Source organism: Bubalus bubalis, chromosome 5, assembly GCF_019923935.1.
Source record: "Bubalus bubalis isolate 160015118507 breed Murrah chromosome 5, NDDB_SH_1, whole genome shotgun sequence".
In the NCBI taxonomy this organism is placed as follows: Eukaryota; Metazoa; Chordata; class Mammalia; order Artiodactyla; family Bovidae; genus Bubalus; species Bubalus bubalis.
Genome location: NC_059161.1, coordinates 19,005,926 through 19,031,723, shown reverse-complemented (window position 1 = coordinate 19,031,723; position 25,798 = coordinate 19,005,926). Strand labels below are relative to the sequence as shown.

The 25,798-nt window shown below is 36.2% G+C and overlaps 1 protein-coding gene across 1 annotated transcript in view; it reads left to right on the top strand.

Moving 5' to 3' along the window:
• XPR1 (xenotropic and polytropic retrovirus receptor 1) overlaps positions 1–25,798 on the top strand; it is a 202,593-nt gene that overhangs the window by 164,271 nt on the left and 12,524 nt on the right. Inside the window, exon 12 of the mRNA XM_006048596.4 lies at positions 24,698–24,864. Within this exon, the coding sequence (XP_006048658.1) occupies positions 24,698–24,864 (167 nt within the window). The remainder of the gene's footprint in view (positions 1–24,697; positions 24,865–25,798) is intronic.

The window sequence follows — 25,798 nt, the reverse complement described above, 5'->3', positions numbered from 1 at the left end:
TTGCTGTTGTGCATCAACTTATTGTGCTTTGCAGGTATGTTTTATTGGGGCTTCCCTGGTGGCTGAGATGGTAAAGAATCTGCCTGCAATGCAGGAGACCTGGGTTCTATCCCTCGGTCAGGAAGATCCCCTGGAACAGGGAATGGCTACTCACTCCAGTATTCTTGCCTGGAGAATTCCATGGACAGAGGAGCCTGGTGGGCTGCAGTTCATGGGGTTGCAACTGAGCGAATAACACTTTTACTTTCACTGCCTAGAGCTGGTTTATATGTGTCTTCCTTTATGGAAATTTTTTAAAAGATACACTTACGATCACCTTGCATGTGTATGGTGGGAGTATTTACCAGGTATCAACTATGAATGTGTTTGGTCTTTTGTTCAAGTAACAGCTGTTTACTGACTGAATTTGATTCATGTGCCCACAGACAAATTTTTAAACACACAAGCATTTTTTAGAGAGAACATTGGTTGTATAGCCTAACCATATCCCTTAAATTAAAAAAACAGTACCGAACACTTTTTATAGTTGCTATTAAAAAAAACATTATAGTTCCTACATATTAAATATTTTTATCACTAATTCTTCTTTTTACCAAAAAGACAATTCGAAGTAACCCTTGACAGAAAATTTGACATTAAATGATGATCAGAAGTAGAATCTGATTTTTCTTGTTTCCTTGGACAGTATTCCAAGAGAAAAGATGTCAGAAAACATAGACTTTAGAAATGATCATTGATCTAAAAGAACAGATTCTATATGGTTAATGATGTAGATCTTTTTCTATTGAATGTGTATATATTATTGCAAAGGACACATTTTTTGAAGGGTAAAGTGTAGAAAATGGTGAGGTAACCTTGTTCAGACTCAGGATTCTGAGTCCTTTCAGAGAACTAGCCTAAAAGAGTTACCATAGTAACAGCATTATTGGGGGCATTTTCAAGATTGTTCCAAAGGTTATGGCCTATGCTGCATGGTTTGTAAAAATGGATGCACAAGAATTAACTCTATACTTAAAACCATTTTTTTCAAGTGAGGGGAGTAAGTATGATAATACTGCAGCTAGCCCTCCCTTGTAGTAAGAAGGAAACACACTTTAAATATTTCAATATATTTTATTTTCCATCACTGATTTTAGAAACGCTCAAAGCCAATCTTATTTTAAGAATCCACTTTTCATTACAAGCCTAAATTAAAAGCCATTCCTACAAGGTTTTTTTGTTGGAATTGGTAGTAGAGGAGACAGGAAAGTGTTGTAAATGGTTTTTGTGTGTTCTTGAGGTTTCTTGGCCTTGGCTAGGAAAAGCCAGTGGGAGGTACAATAAAAGAAAAAGCCATTATGTTGTTATTTCTAATCCATTGATGCAGCAAGAGTACTTCATTAGATTTTCTGTTTTTCATTTAGTTTCTAACATTCTAAAATATTTATAAATTCTTAGTAGATTTTACTCTTTGCTGTTCTCTGAATACATGGATAAAAAAAAAGTTCTTTTAAAAATATTTCATATTTTACTTCAGACATTTTTGTTAGCATTTGTTAGCATTTACTATAAGACATTTTAAAATACTTGGAAAAGAGATATTCTCTACTCACTTAAAAGCTGAGTTCATTTGTATTTTTTTGCTCCGTTGTTTTCCAGTGCCCAGATCTCTTATATCTTCTAGATCCCGTCTTCTTTAACATGCTGTAAGGCGTGCTGTGGCCGCTGATGAGGATTCCTCAGCAGCAGTTCAGTGCCTTCAGTGCAAATAGTCATTTCATTGTTTTGGGTGAGCACACATAGTCCTGAAGTGCTTCCTCTCTCCGGGGATGGCCTGTTGGTTACCCTGTTTCTACCATGAACAATAGACTTCTATGCCAGAATTTCCAAATTTTAGTCTTGTTACATTATAATAGAAACACAGTTTAGTGTTGTTATTGTTTTTAATCTCTGGGGAAACTTTTGTTTCATTAACTTTTTAAAGACATAAACAAACTTTTAAAAAAATCTCATTTGAATAAAATGCTTTCATTTTGGACTTAATGTTGAAAGTAGCTCAAATCTTTAACCCTTTTGAAATTGGATACATTTTGCTGTAGTTTTTCTAGCCTAACTAATAATGCAGACAAGAGACAGATTATTTTAGAATTCACCATTTGTCAGCATTGGCTTAAATCTTGCTGGATGCTATAAAATCAAATATGAGATATTGTTTGTTTCTGATTATTAAATTGACTTTAACAGTATTAAATTGACTTTAAAGTTTCTTGAGTAACTTTCATCTACTTGACATTGTGCTGATTTTAAATGGTTTTATAAATATTATACTAACAATCTCTTTTTACCTTAAATTATGTTTAAAATATTAATTATAGATTTGAATAGATTATATTTTTGTATCATTTTTGTCATTTAAAAGAAAAAGCTTTTTAGAAAAACACTTACACCTTGATGCCATTTTGTTGTCTTTTCTCTAATTTTTGTTTTCTTAACTGCCCTTTTAACTGATAGATGTAATTTGTTAGCACTTCTGTGTAAATTGTGTTGCTTTTGAAACACTCATGCGCAAAAATTTAAAGTTTAAAAACAATATCTGTTATTGTTTAGATACTAATGGAGGATCTGTTATGTTTAAAAGAGAAGTCAAAATTATCTATGAATTCAGTTTCTGGAGCAATTTGTCTAATTAAAAGGAATTTAAAGACAATTACTTGCAAATAAAATTTTTAACTTTAATTTATAGATTATTTATGTTATATATAATTTTATATGAGACTATTATTAGTAAAAAGTATAAACATTGAGAAAAGTTACTGTACTTAGGTATTTTCAGCAGAAAGAAAAGGAAAAAGTGAGGAACCAAATGAGTTACAAGGCTTGAAGTTCCTGCTCAGTATAAGTAGTAGATTATATATGATCTCTTTCTTTCAGAGTTTCATAGTATAATACCGTAAGTGTACTAATCAGATATTGCTGCGTGTTAAACCACCCCAAACTTCAGCAACTTAAAACAACAGTTATTTATTCTTTATGTATGTGTAGATAGTTATTCTCCTTTTTATCTGTGGGTCAGCTGAATTGGAACTAGATTGGACTCAGCTGGATTGCACGGCTTCACACCACCATTTTCATTGGGGTTTTGGTGCTTCCCTGAAAGTTGGGTTTGAGTTGGCTACATCTTTGTTCATTTTGGGGCCCCAGCCAAAGGGACAGCAATTATCCAAGGAAAATCTCTTCAAGTGGTACTAACAGAAACAGTTCCGTTGCACAAACACATTTTAAGTCTTTGCTTTCCTCTCATCTGCTAGCCTCCCATTGGTCAAAGCAAGTTGTATAGCTAAGCTTAAAGGAATCTGCCCATCCTTAACAGCCAAAGCAAATTATTAAATGCAACATCAGTGAGTAAGAGTCACAGAAGAAGGGAGTGGAAATTTTTAATATGTAATCTAATCACCACAAAACAGAAATCAATTTTAACTGACTTTTTTTAATTGGAAAGGATATAAACATAATTTTTCAGAATAAATAAATGTGACTAATAAACATATGAAAAATGTTCTACTTCACTTATAGCAGAAGAAATGCTAATTGAAATCATATTTAATCAAAGAAGTGATGATGCCCTTTGCTGGCAGGTATGTAGAGAGATGGACACTCATTCTGTTGATTGAATGTAAATTGGCAAGCAATTTGGTAATTCTGTCAAGAGTATTAAAATCATTCATACCTTTTGACATAGTAAGTTCCTTTCCATAACTTTTTCCTAAGGAAGTGATTAGAGAAATGGGTGAATATGAATGTATGTTCACAGCATTGTATAGTAAAAAATGAAAGTAGTCTAATAAATGTCCAGCAGTAGGAGAATAATTTAATTATAGTGAGTTTATATGGTGACTTGTAAAAAGTGACCCACAGTACTTGAAAATGAAGAATAATGATATTATTTAAAGATAATAATTATTGAATACTTCTATGCACTAACATCCTTTTAAGCAATTTTAAGCATTTAACATGTGTTGACTTATTTAATCTTCATAGCAACATTTTGAGGCGTTAGAGCTGAATGGTAACGTGGCAAAAGTAAATTTTATTCAGGAACTGTTACAATAGAGGAAAAGAGATCTCAGTACAGAACTGGGCTCAATTCTGAATATAGAATGGACAAGTGGGGATTTATAGCCAAGGAGCAGGGTGGCGGTCACTAAGTGGAAATTGCTAAAAGGAAACACCAGTGGTAAGGGAGAATTCTGGCTAAACTGACTTGACAGAGTTTTTGCTGAAATTAGACCAGGGTGATCAGATGCCAAGGGTAGAGGATGAGGAATTTGATGAGATTTCGAGGGTGATCAGATATTGAGGGTAAAGGATTCTCTCTAAACTGACTTAGCAAGATTCTTGCTACAACTGGGAGATGCATGCTTGACAAGAATGGACACCAAATTTTAGATCTAGAGAACTTAGAGGAGCCTGACTAGAGTTATATCAAGGAGAGTCTTTGTCCCTCTGTCACTTATGCTATGTGCTACCGACCAACCCTGGAATAATGTGGGAGGGAATTACCTGCAGATGTGAATACCTAGGGGCAAGGAACATCAGATGCCATTTTAGAGAATGGCCACCACACTGTGGGTCTCACCATTATTATTCTCCATTATTCATTTGCTGTGGAAATATACATGTACTAAGTGGCACTTTCAGAAAAGAGAGAGATACTCTGAGTCCTCAGTCTTCAAGATAGATTTCCAAAACTCTGGGGGTTTTGCCTTCCAATAACCCTCTATACCCAAGATTCATATGACAACCAACAGAAATCCTCTGGTTATTTTAAGAAGGAAGGTTTATTTCGAGGGTGTTGGGTAGCTTACAGAATCCCCAATAGACAGTGAAGATATCACAGCTTATATGCGCAACATTACTGATCCCGGCTGGACACCTGTGTTACCTCTAGAACTGCAACTTCAAGTATCTCTAGCATGAGAATATGGCTGCTTCTCTTTGCCTGAATAAATTCTGTGTGTACCAAAGAAAAAAACAGAAGAGTCTTTGATAGAAGTAATCACTTGATCGTCATTTTTAGGTGAAGAAATTGAAAACAGGTTAAGGACTTGCCAAAGTCCTACAGTTACGAAATGAAAGAACCTAGGTTATGAATCTGAATACAAACAATATAGCTCCAAAGTCAAGTAGCAAGTAGGTGACAAAGTTAGAATTCACACCCAGGTCTTGTGATTATTTATACTCTACTCTAAACTCCCTTCTAATGTTATAGAATGACCTGAGCTCATCTCACAGGTAAAACGTTAAACTTGTGGTAAACATAGGAAGATCAGATACGGTAGTGTGCTGTCCCTATGCCAGTGCCAAATAAATTTGTGTTTGGGAAATCACAGAGGTACATTGCTGTTGCTGCTAAGTCGCTTCAGTCATGTCCGATTCTGTGCGACCCCATAGACGGCAGCCCACCAGGCTCCCCCGTCCCTGGGATTCTCCAGGCAAGAACACTGGAGTGGGCTGCCATTTCCTTCTCCAACAGAGGTACACTGGGGGAGAGTAATTTAAACTGTACTTTTACATGGATAGGCCACGTCAGAAGGCCTCTTTGTGATCCTTTTGTACTAATGGCCACATTCATGGAAAACCAGAGACATTACCAGGAACTGGCTATATCACATTAACAGTCATATGCTTTTATTAATAAGAGCATTATGGAGTCAGCCCAACTATATAAATAATTTCTCTCTGCTAGAAAATTGAAAGTCATTCTTGAATTGAAGAACTAACTAACATATTAATGTTCTTTCAAGTGATGGGAGAATGGTTTGACATGAACAGTTTGCTTAGAGTTTTATTTTTTGTTAGGGTCCTGAAATTCACTTTCAAAAAATACCAGAGATAATTAAGTATTTGTTAAAGCTGCCTGGCTAAATCCTTAATACGTATTGTTAATAAACATTCCAGGATGCTTCCTAGAATGTAGCAAGCAAAATATGGAAAGAAAGACCAGTGACTAATACTCGGTTTCATTGGTAGTTTTTTTTTTTTTTTGGCCATGTTATGCAGCATGTGGGATCTTAATTCCCTGACCAGGGATTGAACCTGTGCCCTCTGTTTAGCAAATGCAGGCTCTTAATCACCACCAGGGAGATCCCTCTTTGGTGGTATTTTGAATGAGGTACAAGATTGGGTTTTAATTGAAATGTTTAGAGTAAAAGAATTTTTTCTTATGTTAAAAGTAGTATTTTCTTCGCATATTAAAATAGTGCTTCTGCTTAATAGGAGGGAAAATAAAGCATCTACCTACTGCTTAAATATCACATTGATGTGTTGCGTTTCTTTGTTCCTCATGTGGGATTCTCAGGGCTCTCTGTAAATACTTTTGTTTGCCTATGAATAATAATACCCTGGAGCATCTCTGTTTTTTTAATTGATTTTTTTTTTTAAGAGTGTATTTCTTTTAAAAGCAGAATTGTACTACTTGCAGCTCTTTTAATCTCACCAGGAAGTCTACTCAAAAGAAATGAACATCTACCAAAATGGAATATTGAGGCTTAATAACATTTCATAGCTGTCGTAGAAAAGACCAGGGCACTGAAGAAGGACAAGCTGAAAGTCTAGGGTCTGTTGTATAATCTTCTTCCTCCTTCTCAGTTATGAATATATGACCAACTGTATTTCCTTACTCAACTGAAACAACTTTGATATTTGAAACCAGTGTTCAAAATTTACCCTTCATTTAACCTTCTGTTGCAGAAAGTGGAATGTCCTCTCCTTAGAAAGCCAAATCCCTCTTTCTGCTCAATTTAATCAAATCCTCTGCCAGGAAGAATTTTAAAAGCATCATCTTAATGAAAAGCACTATTTCATGTTGAGAGAAAGAACATGAGCTTTGGAGTAACCATGACTAAGATAATTTAGGAATATTTTACTGAAGACTGAGGAAGAAAAGCCATGAGATTGATCATCTGGATAGATGCTGGAGACATTCACTAATTAAAAATACACATAAGGATCCGTCTTAAATACAGCATGCACGTGCGCGCACACACACAGAATCTGTCAATCAGACAACAGTTAGAATCATGACTTAAAGGTGAAGTATTCAAGACATTTCTCACTAAAATCTCGACTAACATGAGGATATCTGCAGTCATGACTATTATTTAACATTCTTCTGATTATAATTATTATATAAGAAAATGAAAAGAAAGTAAGAATATTAAAACTTTTAACAGATGAATAAAATAACATTTATGGGTAATATGATTGTCCAGTGCTCTCACATTGTCCTTTCATGAATTTTTTATTTTAAGTGTATGATTCTTTTATAAACAGGAAAGTAGTTATTTTCATTAAAAAAATTAAGAGAGTTGTCCTAGACTATCTAAGACAGGATCCTTTGGCTCTTTATATTCTATTATTCTCATAGAGCTATTTGCCATTATGTAGTATCTTGGCATGGATTATTTTATTTTGAACCTGATATTAACCCTGAGAGAAAGTAGTGGTTGTTATTGTTTTCATATATCAGCAAGATTAAATGGCCTGCCCTGGGTCACATGGCAGTAAGTAGCAAAACCATAATTCTCAGCCTCTGAATCCATTCCCTTTTCTACTCTAACAAAGTTATTTCCAACAAGGTAGCACGATGTAATGCTGGGATTCTAAAACTTTGGTATATGTGTGACTCACCATGGATTATTACTTAAAAATGCATAATATTGGGTCCACCTATAGTCTAATTCACTAAGATTAGGGTGATGATCCAGAAATTTACATTTTTAACCTGTACCTCATGGTACTTCTGTTAAAGGTGATTCATTGACCACACTTAAGTAAACATTCAGTTCAGTTCAGCTGCTCAGTTGTGTCCGACTCTCTGCGACCCCATGAATCACAGCACGCCAGGCCTCCCTGTCCATCACCAACTCCCAGAGTTCACTCAGACTCATGTCCATCAAGTCTGTGATGCCATCCAGCCATCTCATCCTCTGTCGTCCCCTTCTCCTCCTGCCCACAATCCCTCCCAGCATCAGGGTCTTTTCCAATGAGTCAGCTCTTCACATGAGGTAGCCAAAGTATTGGAGTTTCAGCTTCAGCATCAGTCCCTCCAGTGAACACCCAGGACTGATCTCCTTTAGGATGGACTGGTTGGATCTCCTTGCAGTCCAAGGGACTCAAGAGTCTTCTCCAACACCACAGTTCAAAAGCATCAATTCTTCAGCGCTCAGCTTTCTTCACAGTCCAACTCTCACATCCATACATGACCACTGGAAAAACCATAGCCTTGACTAGACGGACCTTTGTTGGCAAAGTAATATCTCTGCTTTTGAATATGCTATCTAGGTTGGTCATAACTTTCCTTCCAAGGAGTAAGTGTCTTTTAATTTCATGGGTGCAGTCACCATCTGCAGTGATTTTGGAGCCCAAAAAAATAAAGTCTGACACTGTTTCCACTGTTTCGCCATCTATTTCCCATAAAGTGATGGGACCAGATGCCATGATCTTCGTTTTCTGAATGTTGAGCTTTAAGCCAACGTTTTCACTCTCCTCTTTCACTTTCATCAACAGACTTTTTAGTTCCTTTTCACTTTCTGCCATAAGAGTGGTGTCATCTGCGTATCTGAGGTTAGTGATATTTCTCCCAGCAATCTTGATTCCAGCTTGTGCTTCTTCCAGCCCAGCATTTCTCATGATGTACTCTGCATATAAGTTAAATAAGCAGGGTGACAATATACAGCCTTGACGTACTCCTTTTCCTAATTGGAACGAGTCTGTTGTTCCATGTCCAGTTCTAACTGTTGCTTCCTGACCTGCATATAGGTTTCTCAAGAGGCAGGTCAGGTGGTCTGAAAAGTAGTAAGCAAATATGAAAACAACTTGGTTTGCATACTGCTTCTTCTCACTGTACTATTTGTAAAGTCTTAGATAGTAGTCAAGCAGTGAATAGTAGAGAACCAGTAGAATATACTGAATGAGAGTATAGGCCTTGGATCAAATATACCTTGGGCATGTTACCTGATAACAGAGTTCCCACTTCATAAGAAAGCTTTAAGAGAGTATGTGTTAATAAGTTCCTTAGGTGAGGAATGAGAGAGCAAGGGCAGAGACAGACTAGAAGTGTTAACTCTAATGGAAGCCTCAGCACAAATACAAAAAAAAAAACCCAAAGTACCAACGGTTCTTTACTGACCAAAAGATTTTGTTTCCCCATCAACTTTTTTTTTTTTTTTTTTTTGCTTAAAGTCATTAGAGATAGAGATTGCTTAAACTTTTTATTTTTTTAATTTAATTTTATTTTTTAAACTTTACATAATTGTATTAGTTTGCCAAATATCAAAATGAATCCGCCACAGGTATACATGTGTTCCCCATCCTGCACCCTCCTCCCTCCTCCCTCCCCATACCATCCCTCTGGGTCGTCCCAGTGTACCAGCCCCAAGCATCCAGTATCGTGCATCAAACCTGGACTGGCAACTCGTTTCATACATGATATTATACATGTTTCAATGCCATTCTCCCAAATCTTCCCACCCTCTCCCTCTCCCACAGAGTCCATAAGACTGTTCTATACATCAGTGTCTCTTTTGCTGTCTCGTACACAGGGTTATTGTTACCATCTTTCTAAATTCCATATATATGCGTTAGTATACTGTATTGGTGTTTTTCTTTCTGGCTTACTTCACTCTGTATAATAGACTCCAGTTTCATCCACCTCATTAGAACTGATTCAAATGTATTCTTTTTAATGGCTGAGTAATACTCCATTGTGTATATGTACCATAGCTTTCTTATCCATTCATCTGCTGATGGACATCTAGGTTGCTTCCATGTCCTGGCTATTATAAACAGTGCTGCGATGAACATTGGGGTACACGTGTCTCTTTCCCTTCTGGTTTCCTCAGTGTCTATGCCCAGCAGTGGGATTGCTGGATCATAAGGCAGTTCTATTTCCAGTTTTTTAAGGAATCTCCACACTGTTCTCCATAGTGGCTGTACTAGTTTGCATTCCCACCAACAGTGTAAGAGGGTTCCCTTTTCTCCACACCCTCTCCAGCATTTATTGCTTGTAGACTTTTGGATCGCAGCCATTCTGACTGGCGTGAAATGGTACCTCATAGTGGTTTTGATTTGCATTTCTCTGATAATGAGTGATGTTGAGCATCTTTTCATGTGTTTGTTAGCCATCTGTATGTCTTCTTTGGAGAAATGTCTATTTAGTTCTTTGGCCCATTTTTTGATTGGGTCATTTATTTTTCTGGAGTTGAGCTGTAGGAGTTGCTTGTATATTCTCGAGATTAGTTGTTTGTCAGTTGCTTCATTTGCTATTATCTTCTCCCATTCTGAAGGCTGTCTTTTCACCTTGCTAATAGTTTCCTTTGATGTGCAGAAGCTTTTAAGGTTAATTAGGTCCCATTTGTTTATTTTTGCTTTGATTTCCAATATTCTGGGAGGTGGGTCATAGAGGATCCTGCTGTGATGTATGTCAGAACATGTATGCTATGTTCTCCTCTAGGAGTTTTATAGTTTCTGGTCTTACGTTTAGATCTTTAATCCATTTTGAGTTTATTTTTGTGTATGGTGTTAGAAAGTGTTCTAGTTTCATTCTTTTACAAGTGGTTGACCAGATTTCCCAGCACCACTTGTTAAAGAGAGGAAATACAAAAAACCTCAAATAGCCAAAGCTATCTTGAGAAAGAAGAATGGAACTAGAGGAATCAACCTACCTGACCTCAGGCTCTACTACAAAGTCAGTTATCAAGACAGTATGGTACTGGCACAAAGACAGAAATATAGATCATGGAACAAAATAGAAAGCCCAGAGATAAATCCACGCACATATGGACACCTTATCTTTGACAAAGGAGGCAAGAATATACAATGGATTAAACTTTTTATTTTTAATTAAATCTCAAAGTGAGTTGTGTCTTCCCTGGTGGCTCAGTCGGTAAAGAGTCTGCCTGCAATGCAGCAGACCCAGGTTCAATCCCTGGGTCAGAAGGATCCCCTGGAGAAGGAAATGGCATCCCACTCCAGTATTCTTGCCTAGAGAATTCTATGGACAGAAGAGCCTGGTGGGCTATATAGTCCATGGGGTCATAAAGAGTTGGACACCTGAGTGACTAACACTTTCGCTTTTCACTTTCAAAGTGAATTGATACTGTAATTGATGAGATCATTCTGGATTAAATATTTGAATAGATGTTTCAGAAGTACTGGTAAAGTTTGGGATGGTACAGGTTTTACTCTTATTTCTAATACCCAATTTGAAAGAAAAGGCATCAAATGAAGGTTTTTATAAAAAGGCATCACAGTCTTAGACTCTGAGATTGAGTTATTTCAGATGGCTCTTTTAGATCTGATATGTAATACAAGTTTAGAATATTGATTGGCAGGTTGTGTGGAAAATGGTGGGAGAGATTTGTCTTTCTCTGTGCATACCTCCTATTATATATCCTTTCACCTCCTTCTTAGATCTGTTAATCATAATGTATAGTATTGTCACTTTTCTAACATCTATATTTTATTTTTATATTTTTAATCAAGTCTTATTACTGTATACTACTGATATTATGACTACTTAAATCTTATACATTCTTGTTTCCAGTTTTAGTTGTCTATAATTTTAACATGTGTTTGTTGCTTAATATTTTTCAGTTTAACTAAGAAAAAAGTTCCTACCCATATGAATGTAGTACCTGAAGATATTTTACAGCTTTATAAAGTAAGCATTTGAGAGAGTGTCAAAAACTTATAGGATCCTTATATTGTAGAGTAATTATGGTCAGTAGCATTCCATTTAGTTCAAGAAATGAAACTGTTTCTCTCTGCAGGAGGGAAGATGAAAACATAATTTTATACATTCTAGAATTATTATTTTGTTATATTACTAAAGGAGTGAGAAAATGTAGAAGTCAATCTTTAATAAAATCACTGAAGAGATCATTTTGTTATGAAAGAGTCAGTAAATAAGGATCTATACAGATGATAAATTGCATTAAGTACAATTTAATAATTGAATTTTTTTTTTCATTACATCTGTCACATCTATTTTATTCAGCAAACATTTATAAAACACCTATTGTATGTCAGGCTGTGCTGGATGCCTGGCATGCATAGATGAACATAACATATCTTTTTTACTAATTTTTTAAAATTGAAGTATAGTTGATGTACAGTGTTCCAGGTATACAGCACTGGATAATCCCAGTGTACATTCCTTGGGATTATCCACATAGGCAATAATGTCAGCTGCAATAAGGGACAGTTTTATTACTTTCTTTCCAGTCTCCATGCTTTTTGCTTCTTTTTATCCCCCCCCGCCTTATTGCACAGACTTGAACTTCTAATACTGTTGAATAAGAATGGTAAGAGCAGATATCCTTGCCATGTTTCTAATCTGCTGCTGCTGCTAAGTCACTTCAGTCATGTCCAACTCTGTGCGACCCCTTAGACGGCAGCCCACCAGGCTCCTCTGTCCCTGGGATTCTCCAGGCTAGAACACTGAAGTGGGTTGCCATTTCCTTCTTCAATGCATGAAAGTGAAAAGTGAAAGTGAAGTCGCTCAGTCGTGTCCAACCCTCAGCGACCCCATGGACTGCAGCCTTCCAGGCTCCTCCGTCCATGGGATTTTTCCAGACAAGAGTACTGGAGTGGGGTGCCATTGCCTTCTCAGAGTTTCTAATCTTAGGGGAAAGCATTTAGTTTGTTACCATTAAATACAATAAATAAAATTTCCTCAGCTAATGCTGTAGGGTTTTATTGAGGAAGCTTTATCAGGGTGAGGAAGTTCCTCTCTATTCCTCTTTTTCTGTGAGATTTTTTTTAATCATGAATAGGTGTTGGATTTTTTTTCAAATGCTTTGCCTAGATCTTTTTATATGATCCTGTCATTTTTCTTCTAAGTTTTAACCAATTAAAATGGTGAATTATATTAATTTTTGAATACTGAAACAGCATAGCATCTCTGGAATAAACCCTACTTGGTCATGGTATATAATTTTTCTTACATGTTGCTAAATTCTGTTTGCTAATATCTTGTTATGGATTTTTGTATCTGTGTTCACAAGGGATATTGGTCTGTATTTTTCTTTTTGTGTGCTGTCTTTGATTTGGGCATAGGTGTAAAACTAATTTCATAAAATAAATTGAGAGGTTTTGTTTCTTCTAATTTGTGGAATGTTTCTTCTTTAATAGTTAACTATCTGGACCTGGAGTTGTATTTTGGGGCAGTTTTTAAATTAGAAATTCAGTTTCTTTGTTTTTTAAAGAATTTGGTCTATGTCATCTAAGTTGTTGAAATTTGTCGGGGTAGAGTTAAATATAATATTCCCTTATCTTTTTGATGTCTTCAGAGTTGGTAATGATAATCCCCTGTTTTATTTCTGATGTTGGTAATTTGTGTCTACTTGCCTTGTCAGCTATTAATTGATCTTTTCAAGGAATCAGCTTTTTCATTGATTATTTTCCTTGTCAATTTCATTGATTTCTGTGTTTATTATTTCCTTCCTTCTACTTGCTTTGGATTTATTTTGCTTTTCTTTTTCTAGGTTCTTGAGGTGGGTTCTTAGATTACTGATTTGTTATTTTTTTCTGTTTTCTAACGTATGCAGTAGTATGTATAATTATATGTATGATGCCATGCATTTTCCCCTCAGCACTGCTTTAGCCACATCCCCCAAATTTTGATATATTTTCATTTAGTTCAGTGTATTCTTTAAATATCCCTTGAGGCTTTGTCTTTGATCCATGAATTATTTAGTAGTGTGTTGTTTAGTTTCCAAGTATTTAAATTGCTTTTTTTTTTTTACTGTTGACTTTTGTGGCAGGTCTTGCTGTATGTTCATTGGGCACTTGAAAAGAATCTCTGTTCTGCTGTTGTAGGTTGGAATGTTTATTAGATCCTATTAACACATGATGTTGTTGAGTTCTGTATCATTGCTTATTTTCTGTCTGCTTGTTCCATTAGTTGTTGATGAGGAGAGTTGAAATCTCTAACTGTAATTGTAGATTTATCTTTTTTTCTCATTCAATTCTGTCCATTTTTGCTTCACACATTTTGCTATTCTGGTTGGTTGGTATAGACATAATCAATGAGGCTTGCTGTATCTTCTTTGTGCATTTATTCTGTTATGCTTATATAATGGCCCTATCTGTTTCCACTAATTTTCTTTGGTCTGAAATCTGCTTTATTTGATAGCCTTCTTGTGGTCATCATTTCTTTGCTTTTAGTTTTGAGAAGTTTAATTATAATGTATCTTGGCTTTAGGTTTATTTTATTTGAGGTTTGCTCAACTTCTTGAATCTGTAGCTTTGAGTCTCTTACCAAAAGTTTGAGGAGTTATCAGCCATTATTTCTTTAAGTATTTCTTCAGCCCCTCTCTATTCTTTCCTTCTGGGCTCTGATGACACAAATGCTAGATCATTTTTTATGGTTCCATGGGTCCTGAACAGCCGGCGAGAGACACGCCACTCATGGCAAAGGTCATGAGGAAGGAGGCTCGGCATACTCAAAGGCAGGATCGAGCCTCAGGAGTCCCCCTGAATATTCTTGAGCGTCTACCCCCAAAAAACCAGAGTCTGCCTACTTTATTGCTTTGTGCTCTCACCTCTGACTTTACTGGGGGCTGTCCCCCACCACCATCTCGCTCTCTCTGACAAAGAGTTAACTTACAGCTCCAATTAATAAAGTTCCTGGGCATTAGGAGTGTTTAAATCTAAACCCCTCAGATAGCTCTCTAACTTGCCTGACAAGTTTACCCGGACTCCTACAGCTATGCATACGATTGTTTACAGTCTCTCAGCCTGGAGAGGCATGGAAAGCTTAAGATATTCAAATAGCTTAAAGCCTCTCAGAGAGTTAGAAACTGTCAGAATACAACTAGTAAAAGATTTCATTGATGAGCCAATGCTTACTGCCAAGTTTCCACATCCCCTGTATTGTATCCTTGAATATGTATTAATTAATGTAGCTGGTAGGTAGAAAAAATAAGTAGTGGCCTTGGTATTAGCAACTTTAGACCCTTAAGGTAATAAATTCTCCTTTGTTGTAAACCCATTACACCTCTGCCCTATAGGAATGTAACTTTATCTAACACCTTCGGAAGATGGCGCCAAACCTTAAAATAATTACTCTTATAGAAAATAAGTCTTTCGGTTGACAAACCTTTGTCAAGAGTCATAAAATGTTAATAGGCCTTCTGGCCAGAAGATGATGTAAATCACCTAAACCATTTGTATATGATAAATTTGCAGGAAAGAAACACTAGTTTTTGATAAGGATCAAAGACTGCTGACTTTGCATGATTTCACATCCCCTATTATCCTCTATGTGTAACTTAGGGTATAAAAGCCCCTGTTGAAAATAAAGCTACGGGCCTTGCTCACCAAAGCTTGGTCTCCCCATGTCATTCTTTCTTTTCACATTCCGGCTGAGTCTCCATCTGGAGCGCAGAGGTCCTCTGCGACCATTTATTTGCCTGGGCTTCTAAGACCCACTCAAGAAGGTGTCTAAGGTGGGGCACCTTCCGCTATTCTAGAGGGCGCCTGCGGCCTCTGTGGTCAGAGCTAACCTGGTGTCACAGGTTATATTGATTTTCCGCATAAACCAAGCTACTCAGCCTCTTTTCTCCACTGAATTTTCCTACTGAGCTATCCTCATTCTATTACTCTTTATATCTCTAATTAATATTTAAATAAATCGCCGATGCCGTCTCTCCTTCGAAGACCCTGGATCAGCCGGGGCTGGACCCCGGCACTGAACCTCTTCTCTTTTCTTCTTTTTTTAAATCTTATTTTCTTTCCAGTGTTTAAGATTGGTAGTTTCTATTCTTCTGTTTTCCAGTTTGCAGACTCTTTCCTCTGTCTTCTCTACTCTGCTGGTATGTCTTCTGTTTTCTGAGACTAGGTATTTCCTTGGTGAGGCTTTTAATTTTTTTATTGTTTCAAATATTTATTTATTTAATTGTTCATTAAAGCATTTTCATCAAGTAATTCCAGCATATCTTATCTCATTTTTGGCGTCTACTGATTCACTTTTTTCCTTCAATTTGTTATCTTCCTTGTTCTTGGTATGACTAGTGATTTTCAATTGAAAGCTGGATATTTTATGTATTTTTATTAAAATGAATAGAAATTATATATGATGGTATACTTCCTTATTAAAAAGGAAATGTCTCATTTAATATAACTAAAGCAAAGATGGAAATCATTAGGCATGCTGAAAGCAGCAACTTTTAAGTGTCAGTGCTAACACATTGGTTTTAAAGAGATTATCTGGGTTCTGTAATAAAGAGTAAAAATGAAAAATGTCTGTAAGATGCTGGCTGCTGCTGCTGCTAAGTCGCTTCAGTTGTGTCCGACTCTGTGCGACCCCATAGACGGCAGCCCACCAGGCTCCACCGTCCCTGGGATTCTCCAGGCAAGAACACTGGAATGGGTTGCCATTTCCTTCTCCAGTGCATGAAAGTGAAAAGTGAAAGGGAAGTCGCTCAGTCGTGTCTGACCCTCAGCGACCCCATGGACTGCAGCCTTCCAAGCTCTTCTCTCCATGGGATTTGCCAGGCAAGAGTACTGGAGTGGGGTGCCATTGCCTTCTCCAAAGATGCTGGAAATGATGTCATAAAATAGTATGTCTAAAAGACAAGATACAATAAAGGGTTTTATTTTTTATTTTTAGTTCTTAGGAAACTAAATCCTCATACAAGATGTACATCTGTTACTTGACTTTTTCATATTCAGCATATACAAGTTTTTAGAGACACATTGTATGTGTAGGCTGCCAGGAACCATTTGCCTTCCCCAAATATTTGTTGGAATGTAAGGCATTGTGCAGAAAGTTTAAAAATGAGTAATTAAAACACAGTGCTTGCCCTCAATTCAACTTGGCAAATGTTGAGTTCCTTCTGTGTGAAGTGGAGTACATAGGCCCTGAAAAAATGCTGACATGAGATCTTTCCCTAAAAGACATTACAATTTAATGGAAAATACATATACAATTCACTGCATTTTAAAGTTAAATTCTTTTAAAAATAGTAGATAGGGTATAGTCTTGTAGGAAAGAGAGAAAAACTACATTTGCGTGTGTGCATGCTAAGTCACTTCAGTTGTGTCCAACTGTTTGCGACCCTATGGACTCTAGCCTGCCAGGTTCCTCTGTCCATGGGATTCTCCAGGCAAGACTAGAGTGGGTTGCCAGGCCCTCCTCCAAGAGATCTTCCTGACCCAGGGATCAAACCAGTGTCTCCTGCCGTTCCTGCACTGCAGCCAGATTCTTTACCGCTGAGCCACCGGGGAAGCCCCCAAAATATGTTTATGTAGTAATAGAAGACAATGTAAGCACAAAGTATTTAGCTCATTCCTTTTCTCAAAACCTCCAACCCAGTCTTTCTGTTTACTTTCACAGACTACCTTTGTCTCTTGCTACCCTGAAAAAATTGAACCTATCAGGTCGTTTTCCTTCAGCTGTCTTCTACTTATATACATAATTTTTAAATCAAAACCTATTCTCATCATATTTTTCCCAGACTGGGGAACAAGGTTTCCCACCTTAGTGCTCTGACCTTATTTCTTCATATCTCTTTCAGGATCTTGCTCTAGCAGTCACCCGTTTTCTTTCCTAAGTCTTCAATCTTTTCATCATCATTGGCTCTTTTCCTTCAACCTATATATATGCTCAACAGTCTCTCACCCTAAAAAGACTTTCCTTATCTCAGTAAGCCATCTGGTCTAGTCTGTTTCCTTTTCTCATTCCTACCTCTGAAAACAGTACTCTGCCTTTCCTTATTGTCTCTATTCTGATAGTCATAATGACTTTATATAATAACTTAAACATATTTATGAACCTTGAAATGTTAACAAATACAAAATTAAAATTTATTTTGAAAGAGCTAGGAGAAGGTCTGTAACATTTGAAAGAGCTCTCATCTCTTCAGATCTTTGGTATAAAGAAACACAGGGAGAATAAACTCAACCAAGTTTAGCCAAATGCAGTACAGATAGAAGACTTCTATTTCTGATTATGTCATTGCCCTTTTCACAGAAGAGGCTTGTATTATTTTGGTGCTTCCAAAGTGGTTTCAATCACTGGCTACATGTATATGACTCCCCAGTATGTATCTCAAGTTTGTTTATTTTTATTTCCAGTTGTTTTCTGGCCATCTTCCACCTTGATGTCTCATAGGTATCTCAAAGTCAGTATTCCAAAGCTAACCATTTTTATTCCCTAAGGTTTCTTGAGCACCACACTCACCAGTGTTTTCTACCTCAGTTCCTGGCACTGTCCCACCCAGGCAGCCAGGTTAAAAACTAGGAGTCCTCCTTTGGGTCTTCCCTGTGGTCCAGTGGTTAAGACGCTGCTCTTCCACTGCAGGGGCCACAGATTTGATCCCTTGTTGGGGAACCAAGATCCCACATGCCTTGCAGCGTGGGCAAAAAAAGAGGGAAAAAACAACAACAATAGCTAGGAGTCATCCTTGTCTCTACCCTTCTTCTCATCTTCACACTTCACCAAATTCTGACAATTTTAGTTCCTAAATATTTCTCAGTTTTTGCCTGACCTCTCTATACCTTCTATTTGCTCTCAATTCTAGTCCTTATCTTTTGTCACTGAGCTACCACAAGAGCCTTTTCATTAATACACCACTTCCAGTCCTCACTCCTCATCGTCATCTCCTTTATAGTATCTAGCACTGCATTATTCACTAATGTAGCGACTAGCTACATCTCAAGTGTTCAATAGCTACATGGAGCTATTGAACACTAGAGATGTGCCTAGTCAAAATTGATATATGTTTTACATGTGAAATACAACCTGAATTTTGTAGACTTGTTATGGAAAAGAGTGTAAAAGGTCTCCCTAAGAATTGTATACATTATATTATTATTAAATATATTATTAAAATTATTTTTACCTGTTTATTTTTAGCTTTTAAAATATGGTTACTAGAAGATGTAATATTATGTATGTAACTCTTCCTCCAGCTTTTCATGTAGCTGGCTCCTTTTCACTACCCAGATATTCTTAGAGATCTTCTCTGCATTTACACTATCTATCTAAAGGAATTCCACCAAAAGCACTCATGTCACCATGTTCTGTTCATGGCACTTTTCACTATCTGAAATCATCTTGTTTATTTGTGTATCTGATAATTGTCTACCCCAAGTAAGTAGTAAACTTCATTAGGGTAGGAAATTTGTCCACTAGTGAATTAGATTCGTAACTGTGTACATGGTGTCTAGAATAATACCTCGCATTAAGTAGGTGTTCATTTGTTGACTGAATGATCTCTACTCTTTGATATAGCTCTCTCTGCCTCACAAACCTGATTAACTCAAGACTTGACTTTCAAGACTCAACTCAAGTAGCACTTCCTCCAGGAAGCCTTTCCTGGCTGTTTCCCCTTCTGAAAGTCTTAACCTGTTGATTCCCTCTCTGTACACAGTTCTGCAGATACACTTACACATTGTGCTTTTGTTCATTTTACATCCTCTTTCACACTTAACCCTTAATAATTCTTCAGTATACTTCTATTCTCTAAAATATACCTGGTTACCCAGTAGACAACAGATTTTTCTTTGCAGCTGATCTAATATATGTATATAAAACACAGCTTATAGTAGTAGACACTCAGTAAACATTTGTTGAATGAGTAAATGAATTCCTGTGTCCTTTATAAAAACAATGTAACAACATTAAACACTTCTTTAAATCATTTATAAAATATCATCACCCTATTAGTAACTGTTTTCTTGTTGTTGTTGTTGTTTTATTTTATTTTTATTTTTTAACTTTACAATATTGTATTGGTTTTGCTATATATCAACATGAATCTGCCACAGGTATACACTTTAGCCCACTTTCTTTTTCTTTTAGTTTAATTATACAAGTAAAACATGGATATGTATATATCACTGTAAAAAACAAAATTCAAATAATACATAAAGTTAAAAATGAATCCCCTTAATAATCTTACTTTCTTCATCAGGGATAGCTACCTCTGTCTTTTTCTATTAACATAATGTTATATACAGTATGAAATGGTAATATGTGTGTAGTTTTTAAATTCTGCTTTCCAGATACCTTGGAAATATTTTTAGTATTTCTTAATAGTTTATGGAGCTATTTTTTTGAGTTGAGATGGTCTTAGAGAAATGGTGCTGTCTAGTAAAAAAAACTTCCTTTGATTAGGATTCCTATTACTAGCTTCCTTATTTATCCTTAGGCCTAGTGATTATCATTTTTGTCTGTCATTTTAAGATTATGAATTTTCTATAATCACAAAGTTGAAAAGAGGTAGAGTCTGGATTCAAACCCAGATCTTCTAACATCAAACCCACCTATCTTTCCACTTACTGACTGTCTCGCTGAACTTCAGCTTTCTTAACTTTAAAATGGGAATATAATGTCTCTCTTGCCTGTTCTAGGATAAATTAATAACCACCTAAGGAGGTATAACACATGTGACCTCAGATATTAACTGAAATGTATTTAAAGATCACAGAAGTTTTTGATCCATTAATTTTCATAGAACCATGTTAGTCTCATAATTCAGTGCTTTGATGCTTTTAGGTTATAGGAATAGAACTAGGAATTTGCTAGATGCCAAACTCATTCATAACTCAGCTTACCTATATAGGCTTGGGCTTTGAAAACAGTGTCCCCAGTCCGTTTTGTTTCCTTGTTTAATTTCAGATTAAAAACTAGTAAGCTATTACCAGAGTAGAAAGGTTTTGGTTGAAAGAACACTGTTCACTTTACATATAGTGCCACTTTTTTCATATTTCACATGCTGCCTGACTCTTTAGACCCCATAGACTGTAGCCCGCCAGGCTCTCTGTCCATGGAATTCTCCAGGCAAGAATGCTAGAATGGGTATCCATTCCCTTCTCCAGTGGATGTTGCCAACCAGGGATTGAACCAGGTCTTATTGCAGGTCTTTACCGTCTGAGCCATGAGGGAAGCCTTATTTAATATATCCATCATGAAATATTGCTCGGGATGATGTCCATATGTGATTTTTTCTGTTTTCTCTCTTAGCAGTTTTCCTAACATACTCTTTTGCTTAATTCTTCCTATGAAGCCTAATAGGTACAAAACTCTAAGAAGCTTATTCGTTTTAGATTCAGTGGATACCATTACTATCCACATGTCTGGTATTAATTATGCTTCTAATATGGCAGGTGTGTAATAGAAGCTTAGGGTAGAATACCAATGACTTGATTTTCTGTGATTCTGAACATTACTAAAGTGGGCTACCAGAGTTAGCCAACAGAGAATTAGATGTAATTGCTTGCCTAAAGTGATAATATCTTCCTGATACAATCCCTGAATACCAATGAAGGCAGATAATTTCAGGGAGACGCACTCCTCATTTAGGAGATGGGAAAGATCAAGTAAGGGTGATAATTAAAAAGAGACCAAAAATATAGCATTTGTAGACCAGGTGCATGTTAATCATTGTTTGAAGAAGTTCATAAGATAAAAATTACTTATTCTAAAATACTGTATTAAAATATTTTTAAGTCAGTGAGTCCTTATGTATGTTTCATAGAAACTTCATAGAAATAATATGGGATTAAAGGAAGGCAATTTAGCCCATTGTCCCATTTTAAGAATTATATTCTAAAGATGGATAAGTGAAAAGTGAAAATGTTAGTCACTTAGTCGTGTCTGACTCTTTGCAAGCCCATGGACTGTAGCCTGCTAGGTTCCACTGTCCATTTAATTTTCCAGGCAGGAATTCTGGAGTGGGTAGCCATTTCCTTCTTCAGGGGTTCTTCCCGACCCAGGGATCAAACCCAGATCTCAAACCCAGGTCTCCCATGTTGCAGGAAGATTGTTTACTGTCTGAGCCACCAGTGAAGCCCATATTCTAAAGATAGAACTTGTATTTAAAAGCTAGAAGAAATAACAGAAAATTAGCACATTATTTTTAGTTTCATTGTTAATTCATTTTTCTGTCTTTTTCTCTGTTGCTCTTATTTTGAATGTATGATGAATGAATTGTATTATATTGCTAAATTTGCTTTATTCTTTACAAACCTTAGTAGATGAGTTAGATTTTTTTTTATGCAACCATGATGCTAATTAATGAAAATATTACTCAGCTAGACTCTATGTCTGTATATAGAATGAAGTGAACAGGTTTGTCAGAACATATCTGACTAAACCTATGTAGTAAGTAAATATTATGTTAAATCTTTTAAATTGATATTTTGTATAGCACCATGTTATAGTACAAATATTAACTCAGTTTCGCCTTTGATGGAGGAAAGTTTTGTGGAAATAGTTTAAACCTTAAAATGTGTTTATATCCAAGCTTGACTGTTCATTATAATCAGCTATGGGCCATTTTAAAAATTTGTATTTCTGTTCCCTACCACTGACTTTCCAGGAGAAGAATGTGGCGTCCTGGCATGTTTAAATAGTAGCTCTCGTCCGGGAATGGGGATGGGGCACTGATTTGCAGTGTTTGCTGATTTCCATGGTGTAAATTCAGACTGCCACCGTAGCCAATTTCAAGCTACTAAGATGATTCATGTGGAATGTTGGGAGATGATGTATAGTATTTCCATTATATAGATACAATAAACATATATAACCTAAAAGAACAAATAATATCAAATTTTAGTAAAATAATTAGGAAGTGATGAATCTGAGTTTTCATTGCCTTTGTTTTTAATATAGCAGATTATAAAGTTTATGTAATTTAACTTAAAATGACTGTGTTTAACAACCAGTTTGCAAAGTTTTGAAAATTTATTAATCAGCTCATAAAGCTGGTACAAACTGTTGCTAACAACACACTGGAGCTCAGAGATATCTGTATCTTTTTTTAACCAACTAAATAGTTCTGATGAAAACAACCTGCCAATCAGGTATTTTTCTGAAATATGGATCTAATCCTAAGTCACAAGAAAGCATTCCACAGTCAGACCCAGAATGTCTTCTAGCCTCATTTCAAAGCATACCCACTCCCCCACATCTTCTGTTTCACCCACACTAGACTTAGATTACTTGAAGCTTCTCAAAACATGCCTTGCACTTTCCCACCCTCATGCCTTTCATTAGTTTCTTTTAGCCTTGAATAGCCTTGCCTCATCTGCCTGACTTTTGCAACACTGTTTATTTATCCTTCTAGAAATAACTCAAATGCTGCTTCCTCTTATTTCGTACTTTTGGAAACAGTCCCATTCTCCTTGATGTTCTCATAGTACTTTGCTTATTTTATTTTGAGCTCCAATTATCATCAATAACAAATGGCTGTTTCAACTAAATAGATTATAGATGTTTAAAAGGCACCTTTGAATAATACTGTGCTTAACACCTTAATATATAAAATGATTAATAAGAACTTTTTATTTGTTTGCTTGCTTGGCCATACTGTGAGGCTTGTGGGATCTTGGTTCCCTAACCAGAGATTGAACCCAGGCCCCGGCAGTGAAAGCACCAAGTCCTAATCACTAGACCACCAGGGAATTTCTAGCACTTGTTTATCTTAATAGGAAGGATTATGGATAATGCATGATACAGCCTTTACTTTCTAATCCTTTGGGAAACTAATTGAAATTTAAACTTTTTTTGAATTAGATGACACCTTTTTTTTTTTCTCCTGATGATTGAGGACCATTTAGTAGTAATTATATACCTATGCCTTATAGCCAGAAAACAGACATAACATCATGATAACTTTCAGACTTATCAAAGAAGAGTTTCATTGGAGAATATACAAAGCGCTTAAGAGTGAAAAAGATAAAGTTGTGTATTATTCTGATTTAGTGCACTTTATAATGTTGCTGTCAGCTTAAAACCCTCGTAGCTCAGTTGGTAAAGAATCTACCTGCAATGCAGGAGACACCGGTTCGAAGATCCCCTGGAGAAGGGATAGGCTACCCACTTCAGTATTCTTGGGCTTCCTTGGCTCAGCTGGTAAAGAATCCACCTGCAATGCGGGAGATCGGGGTTCAATCCCTGGTTTGGGAAGATCCTCTGGAGAAGGGAAAGGCTACCCAATCCAGTATTCTGGCCTGGAGAATTCCATGGAACTGTAGTCCTTGGGGTTGTGACGAATCAGACATGACTGAGCGACTTTCACTTCATCATTAAATAAAATCCAAAAGGAGCAAAAATATCATGCTTTGATTTATGGTTTGAGAGAAATTTGCTTTCATATATGTTCTTAAGGATACATTCCTTATCAATTGTCGCTTTGTAGCATTTTATCTAGAATTAAAATTATCTGTTTTCACAATAAATATTGATAAGATCTAAGTATGGGAAGGAAATGTTCTAAAGTAAAAACGATCCAAGAATTTCTCAAAGTAAATGCAGCACATCCCTTGTTAACGGTGTTTCATACATTTTTAAAAAATCTTTGACCCAAAGCTGCCACCTGATGGCAAAAATTAAAATGACAACTTTTGTAATATTCTAAACCTCCATCACAATTACTTGAAATATTATGTTTTCAGCATTGAGCCCCTAAATTCTAAATGCACTTTTGTATAAGTTTTGTATATTTGTTGAATGTTTGATAATTATTTTGAATTTCAGATAAATCAGATTTATTACTTAACTTTTTTTAGATGGGGATCCTACTAAGGAGATTTACTTAAAATCTATTTATGGAGCTGGAGGAAGAATCTGTTTTTTAATTAGTTTTACTTAATGAAGAATTTTACTCGAATATAGTAATTTTCTCTTTCCCTTTTCTTTCTTCAGAACAACGTCACTCAGACACCATGGTGTTCTTTTATCTGTGGATCGTCTTTTGTATCATCAGTTCCTGTTATACCCTCATCTGGGATCTGAAGATGGACTGGGGTCTTTTTGATAAGAATGCAGGAGAAAACACCTTCCTCCGGGAAGAGATTGTATACCCCCAAAAAGTATGTACAAAGAGTGCTTGTATTTATTTTTAAAAAAGAAAAAAACACAAAAACAGAACACTCAGGTATATTACAGTATGTACCCAACACCAGCCCACTTAAAATAATTGCCAAAAAATGCTAATCCATTCAGTCAGTAAAAATGTACCAGATGTTAACTATATTCTGGGTGCTGTAGGAAATAAAACAAAGTAAAATTCTGGTTCTCAAGGACACTATAATCTATGTTCTAAACAGATAAGTAAACAGATTGCAATACAATGTAATAAAGACTAGAATAGAGGAATAAATAATTAAATATCTTTTATGATTTGTTTTTTAACATGCAGTTCCCTGTGTCTCAAGAGACTTAGGGAGAAGCCGAGTGGGCTGCAGTCCATGGAGTTGGCTGCAGTGCATGCAGGGGGTTGTGAAAGAGTCAAGCACGACTCAGCGGCTATGCCCTACCTTAGGTCTCACATGCCCTGTTTGCCCTTAGTTTACCTTGCAAATTCTTGTTCCTTCTTTTTATTTTTATTTTATTTTATTTTTTTAGCATTCTACATCAAGCTGCTTATTTATTTTTAAAATTTGTTTATTTATTTTTGGTCACGCTACATAGCATGTGGGATCTTAGTTCTCCGGCCAGAGATCAAACCCATGTCCCCTGTAGTAGAAGCTCAAAGTCTTAATCATTGGACTGCCATGGAAATCCCTTGTTCCTTCTTTTTAAAATTCAGTTTGTTCCTTTCTCTAAGAAGCCTTTCTTATTTCTCCAAGCATAATTAGCCAATTGTCCTAGTCCCATTTTACACGATACAGACTTCCAATTATGGCAGTTATCACATTGCATTTTAATTACCTGTTTAGGTATCTGTATCCCTTACTATCCAGCATAGTCCCAGGCATACAGTAGACAATGTTTGTGGAATGAATGAATGAATGAATGAATAAA